General features: G+C 35.2%; 1 protein-coding gene across 1 annotated transcript in view; it reads left to right on the top strand.

Moving 5' to 3' along the window:
* Positions 1 to 2,481: 2,481 nt before the first annotated feature.
* Positions 2,482 to 7,448, top strand: part of LOC106876652 (uncharacterized) — a 75,856-nt gene continuing 70,889 nt past the window's right edge. Inside the window, exons 1-2 of the mRNA XM_014925268.2 lie at positions 2,482 to 2,613; positions 6,596 to 6,751. Coding sequence (XP_014780754.1) covers positions 2,501 to 2,613; positions 6,596 to 6,751 — 269 coding nt within the window. The 5' untranslated portion in view covers positions 2,482 to 2,500. The remainder of the gene's footprint in view (positions 2,614 to 6,595; positions 6,752 to 7,448) is intronic.

The following is a 7,448-nucleotide window of genomic DNA, read 5'->3' as shown; positions in this document are numbered from 1 at the left end:
TCTAACTCAGCTTTTACACAAGCGCCACAGCTCTGTAATGACTGCCCTTTGTATTCACAGCATTCTGAATGGTTACTAATAAACACGGTTCTCTTATTTTTACCTTTACTGAATTTCTTCATCTTTCTGCAATGAAACATGTCTTCTTTATTTGATCAAGTTGTAAACACATTTTTCAAATCAGAAATAATTTCTCATAGACTGTGAAGTGATATTAATAAAGTTTTAAATACATCAATAATAATAATAATAATAATAATAATAATAATTGATTCTGGTTTTATTGGCCACAAGGGCTAATATAAATTAAAAACATGAAAGGACAAAGACAGGACAAAATGATGATGATGACAATGCTGACGGAAGGCCTGGAATTTGGTAGGATGGGATTAGTCGATTACATTGACTCCAGTGTGTAACTGGTACTTAATTTATCAACCCCCGAAACGATGAAAGGCAAAGATGACCTCAGCAGAATTTGAACTCAGAATGTAGCGGCAGATGAAATACCATTAAGCATTTCGCCCGGCATGCTAACAATTCCGCCAGCCCGCTGCCTTAATAATAATAATAATAATAATAATAATAACAATAATAACAATAATAATAATAATAATAATAATAATAATAATAATAAAAAAAAAAAATTAAAAAAATAAAAATTTTTTTTTTAAAAAAGCTACTTGTTTGGTGTGATATTATTAATGAAATATTAGTATATTTCTGTAAAACTATACACTAATCTAAATAGACTAAGTTAACTCAGTTAGTCTCTTTAGCTGTGTGATAGCAACTCTGTTTAGACAACTTGTCTGCTATCAGAACTCAATCAAGTCACTAAACATTGACCTACGAGAAGTTTCCCCGACAGATAATAGATTCATTCTTCATATCATGTTGCTATATTAGATAAAGAATGCCATTATATACTCTATCAATCAGATGTTAAACTTTGGAGTTAAAACAAAAAACAAAAACAAAGGCACTCGTCACACCGTGTGTGAGTCAGAGTTTAAACAGGGACCTGTTTGCAGTTAATTTGTCTAGGGTGACTGCATAAAGGGATCGTAAAACCTTAAGAGGCGCTTCATTGATTAATACATGCCAAACACATCAGTTGGCAAATGCCTGGGTAATAGTTTGCATTCAGCACATTAACTGTTTGTGAAACTGTCATTATATTTTAACCTAATCGACAACGAAACTTCAAAGACCCTTTTACAGGAGAAATTTATGACTGAAAACGGTGCTTCGACTGATGCCACAAAGATATGGAAATATAATTTATCAATGCCTTCCCCCCCTCCACTCTCTAAGCCCCTTTCTCTGACCCCTTGTGTTAGCGTTCCTTTTCCTCTTTACGTTAATGCTTCAGTCTTTCCGTTGATTCTGCGATTCGACTTCATCGCATAATTTCCTTTGATATAACCCCTCATTATGTTTGTCAAGACATTCTAACTACCTTAACTCATGATTCCATTGAAGATAACCATCTTTTACTGGGAACCTTATCGCTAATAACTGCTGCCATCTGTCTGGTTTAATAATAATTTCATAGATGCCTTAAAACTATAATTTTCAGCCCAATCACTTGAAAACATAATTAAGACTTTTTATGTTGTTTAATTAAAATCTCACAATAAGTTCGCACAAAATCAGTATCACCACCTGACATTCTAACAGACATCAATTCTTCCAAGTAGCAATGAAGAATTTTGGCTGCTCTTTGTTATTATTATTATTATTATTTTAATGTTAAGGCGGTGAGCTGGCAGAACCGTCAGCATGCTGAGTGAAAAACTTAGAGGTATTTCGCCTGCTGCTGCATTCTGAGTTCAAATTCCGCTGGGGTTGACTTTGGCCGAACCGCTAAGTTATGGGGATGTAAACACAACAACATCGGTTGTCAAGCAATGGTGGGGGGACAAATACATACATACATACATATATATATATATATATATATACGACAGGCTTCTTTCAGTTTCCACCTACCAAATCCACTCACAAGGCTTTGGTCAGCCCGAGTATAATAGAAAACACTTGCCCAAGGTGCCACGCAGTGAGACTGAACCCGGAACCATGTGGTTGGGAAGCAAGCTTCTTGCCACACGGCCACTCTTGTGCCTAACTTTTGCATAGGTTTGTTTCCCAGTATTTATGTATGTACATATCAATGTATGTGTCTTTGTGCTTATATTTGTCCCCACCCCACCACTTGGCAACCAGTGTTGGTGTGTTTACGTCCTGTAACTTAGTGGTTCAGCAAAAGAGACTGATGGAATAAGTACCAGGCTTGTAAAAAAGAGAAATAAGTCCTGGAGTTAATTCATTCGTCTAAAATTCTTCAAGTTGGTGCCCCAACATGGCCACAGTCTAATGACTGAAACAGGTAAAAGACAGAAGATAAAAGGTCTTTGCACCCACTTGGTTATTGCGAATTCTTTGCTTCCCTTCTTTTCTATTCTTGTCTACCAGAATGGCTGCCGCCTTAACACGGATGTTTCCTTTGTTGTCTCATTGGATGGATGGAGACAAAGACAAACTGCTCCAAAATTTGAACTTATGGCAGAAAAACCAAAAACCGGTTGTTTTATGTACTTTTGACGGCATGTAAGTATAGAAGTTTCTGGCAATTTGTACAAGACTTTTAATGATGGGAGATGAACAAAGAGACGATATGTCATTCATATTGATCTGTTGTATGGGTCATTAAGAAGTTTAATTGCCACGAATGTGGTTTCTAGTTCGGTCTTATTGCATGACATCTTGAGCAAGTGTTTTCTACTTGGTCAACTCCAGTTGACCAATGCCTTGTGAATTGATTTGGTAAATGAAAACTGAAAGAAGCTTGTCATGTGTATGATGTCTGTCCACTCCTGACTGAGGAAGACCATCACTGACCATTGTCCATACAAAAAGTGAGCAATCATCATGATTATCAATCATCAAACGTCCTCCTTCCCTGCTGGCTTGGATTGGATTGGATGGTTTGACAGGAGTTGGTCAGGCAGAAGACTGCTCCAGATTTCTGCATCTGTTTTGGCATAGTTTTTACAGCTGAATGCCCTTCCTAACACCAACCACCCTTCAGAGTGGACTGAGTGCTTTTTATATAGCACCAGCACAGGTGTGGGTCAGTGGTTTTTACAGTTGGATGCCCATTCCAAATGCTAACCGCTTCACAGTGTCGACTGAATCCTTTTTTATGTGTGTGTGTGTCTCCTTGTCTTGTTTGGGTCTCTTTGTCTTGATCTTACATGATAGTTGTAAACGATCGCCACTGTTATACAAGCAGTGTCATTCATTTGCAATCTTCTGTGGAAACATACCTGGTCATGGAGAAGTATTACCCTATTTGGAAACAGGTGAGAGCTGACAATAGAAACATCAACTGGCCAAAGAAAATACACCTCAATAGATTCCACATCACCCAGGCAAGCATGGAATAGTTGACATTAAAGCAATGATGATGATAATGACATGCAAAAATAGAATTGGAGATAATTTATAAAATTCTCAGTTAATGAAAAAATCTTGATTTCTTAATTAGTTACAAGGTTATGCCTTTGACAGAGTAGAAACTAGTTTAATTGCGTTGATCCAGTAAATTACTGCTGCTTATTTTACCAATTCTTGTGGAGATTAAAAAAAAAAACCTTTATCAGTTCTGGTTGAAAATGTGAATAAACTGAATACCATGATGTATTTAGTCTGGTGCTTTCTTGCTTCATCCATCTTCATTATGTTCCAATTCTCACACAAAAAAAAAAGAAGATGTCAGAGCACAGCAAACACCAGAAGTGATTTAGGGATCCATGCTTTTTTCATGAAAAATTTTTGAGCAGAATGGCTTCTTTTACAATTATGACATCTTTAACACTTTCATTACCATTTTTCTGTTGAAATACTCTGCCTTTGTTTCGGAAAATCTTTTAAATAATTAAGAATTCAGTGAAATAACTTTTATCATTATTAAACTGATGTTTGGAACATAAATTAACATGAAATTTTGATGAAAGGTTTTAATTTAGATCACTTTAACCCTTTTGTTACCATATTTCTATTGAAATACATGGACTTTGTTCCAGTTAATTTTTTAAATAATGAAGAATTTAGTGAAATAATTTTGTCATTATTAAATTGGTGTTTGGAACTTAGACTAACAAGAAATTTTTATGAAAGGTTTTAATTTAGATCACTTTAGCTGCTTTGTTACCATATTTCCATTGAAATACACTTCTTTTGTTTCAACTAATTTTGAAAGAATCTATTAAAATAACTTTGTCATTATGATGCTAGTGTTTGGAACATAAATAAAAACAAAATTTTGATGGAACGCTTTAACCATTTCGTTTCCATATTTCTGTTACAATACACTGCCTTTATTTCAATTAATTCCAAAAATAATGAAGAACATACTAAAATAACTATACCATTATGAACCAAGTAGTTAGAAAATATATTAGCATGGAATTTAGATGAAAGTTCCAATTTAGATCAATTTAAAACAGGAAGCTGATATTGTAGACCGAAGTATTATCTCACCCAGGTTCGTATTAAAAGGGTTAAGCATCATTCTTAAAATATCAAACATTATTCATAATTTTTCTCTTTTAATAAGATCTGCCATGTCTTCATATTTCTTCCATTGTGTCTTCTAACCATTTTTTTTCTTTATAGTCTTTTATTTAGCTGTGACCAGCAACTAATCTGTTGTTGTATTCAATGCTGCCATAAGACAAAATTTCTTTCATTTCAGCCTTTTATATTCTTTCATTGAAAAAAAAAAAATAATAATAATATTAAATTCTAAATATATTCAGAACTGCAGCTTGGATTCTTAGAATCTCTTGTAAAAACCTGGTTCTATTGTGTGTAAGCAACCTAAAATGGCTACAGTTGCACATGCATATTCTTTCTCTCACCTTCTCATCTTCTCTCTATCTCACTCTTTCTTTCTCTCCCTTTCTCTCCCCCCTTCTTCCTCACCTTCTCCCCCCCTTCTGATATATCCATTTTTTATTGAAATTACTATGAGGACATGAAACTAAGCAATCTTTTATATATGCTTGTTTTTTTGATTGGGTGTAAATAACCACGCCAGTTATTATTCATTTCACATTCCTACCTGTAGTACCTGTCTATCACATTTCCACCTTTAATACCTGTTTATTGCCTTCCTACCTATAGTACCTTTATATCACATTTGTACCTATAGTACCTTTATATTAACGCTACCTTTGTATTATATTTCTACCTATAGTACCTTTCTACCTCATTGCCCATACATTAAAAAGAAATAAAGAAGGAAACCAAACCAACGATTTCGAATTTTAATCTTTTTTTCAAATAACTTTCCCTTCATCCTTCCATGCTCTAATAAAACCCTATCATTGAGACTAACTTCCTGAAATCTCTTTTTTGTCTCTTTAAAATTGAGATAATACTTTCGCTTGACTTCAGACAAAAGTAAAACTCCATCTATTGAGGCTATCGGAAATTATACCAAAGTAGCACATATATTTCTTGCATTGATTTGCTCAGAAAATGAGAAAGATTTTGATGAAAATAAAATAATAGATCAATAGCCGTTTAACTCAATTTCTTTTGTGCAATTGGTTTTTGTTAAAGTAAAATATTGGTGATGAAGGCTGGATATAGAAATGTAATCTTTCTTCAAAAGTTGTTTTGTCTTGATAGATCTACGAAGAGGATCTCATAATTTCCAGAACAATTTGCTTGTTAGAGTGACAGGAGACAGTGGAATATGGTCTCTTTGCTTTAGTTTAAGAATTAATGTAATTAAATAACAATAATGGCATGTCTCCTGAACCATAGCCCAGGGACAACTAAAGCGTCGTGAGTGGATTTTTTTGGTTTTTTTATGGGAAAATGAAGGAAGCCAGTTTTACAGACACACATATGCACACATGCGCATGCACACACACACACATCATTGTCATCATCATTTACCAACCTATATTTCCATGCTTGTATGGGTCAAACAAAATTTGTTTTGACAAATTTTCTACAGATGAACACCCTTCCTATCACTTACCCTCACCTGTTTCCAAGCAAGGTAATATTTTCCTGTATACGAGGGGCTGCTTGAAAGGTTTCTGGCTTTGGATAAAAGAAAATACAAGAGGATCAATTAATTATGATTTTATTCTAAATATTCCCCTCTCAGATTCACACACTTATTGCAGCGGTCCTTTAGTTTCTCTAAGCCCTGTAAAAGAAATTATAAGGTTGGGCCTTCAACCAGGCTGTTCACTATACCCTTAAAGCCAGGAACTTTCCAGTATCCCCTTATATATTCAGGCTAAAATCAATATAAGGGAGCATCTGATGAGAACGGGCTTCTTTGTAATGATGTAATGCTTTCATTGTTCAATTAAAGGAGTTGCTTGAAACGGCTGTAATGGATTGACAATTATACATCTTTGTGACTCATATTTTATTCACCCACCCTGAAATCTGCACAAACAAGAGTGGATTTAGTCACTAAGTTAGATCGTGCCTTTCAGCCCCACCCCTTCGTATGTTTCTTTATTCGTTTGTTCCAAAACTGTTTCTTTTTATTCTACAGGAATAAAAGTTCCCTGCTTTTCCAGTGTGCCATTTCTTATGCCAAAGAAGGAAACCATGTCACCTACATTTGTCAAGAACCTTTCACACATCTTCCATTGACCGTTCATGGAATGTCAAAACCAAGCTCTGCCTCTCTTGGAATGGTGAAATTTATGTGAGTAAACCGATTCCTGTCATTTATTCCATTTTCCGGACGTGATTCTCTTCCTGATAGAGAGATCTGATTACATTGATTAATAAATAATTCTTCAATACAGGCTTAGGTGGCTGGCTGGCTGGCTAAGAAGTTTACTTTGCAACCAGATGGGTCTCAGGTTCAATCCCACTGTGCCTCACTTTGAGCAAGTGTTTTCTACTAAAGTTCCAGCAGACCAATGTCTCGTGAATAGATTTGGCAGATGGAATTTAAATGAAGCTCTTTGTATGTAAAGAAACACGGCTTAGTGGTTAGAGTATTCAGCTCACAATTGTAAGTTCATGAGTTCAATTCCTGATGGCACATTGTCTCCTTGAGCAAGAAACTTTATTTCTTGTTGTTCCACTCAAACTAAGCTGGCAAAAGTGGGTTGTACCTGTAATTCAAAGGGGCCAGCCTTGTCACACTCTGTGTCAGGCTGAATCATCATCATTATCCAAGCAATTGTCAGGCTCAGAGCACATAGATTTCAGCTTGAGGAGTGGTCTTGTTTTGTTGTTGCTGTTTAGCCCCTGGTCAGCCCTGATAGAACAGACTGATGATCAAGGCTTTGATCATCTCTTATACACACACACACACACATACGTACATATATATGTATGTATGTGTGTGTGTGTGCGTATATATATATATATATATATATATATATATATAT

The sequence above is a fragment of the Octopus bimaculoides genome, chromosome 15 (genome assembly GCF_001194135.2).
Source record: "Octopus bimaculoides isolate UCB-OBI-ISO-001 chromosome 15, ASM119413v2, whole genome shotgun sequence".
NCBI classification, from domain to species: Eukaryota; Metazoa; Mollusca; class Cephalopoda; order Octopoda; family Octopodidae; genus Octopus; species Octopus bimaculoides.
Note: the sequence above shows the minus strand (reverse complement) of the source record. Positions and strands in the feature narration are given on the sequence as shown.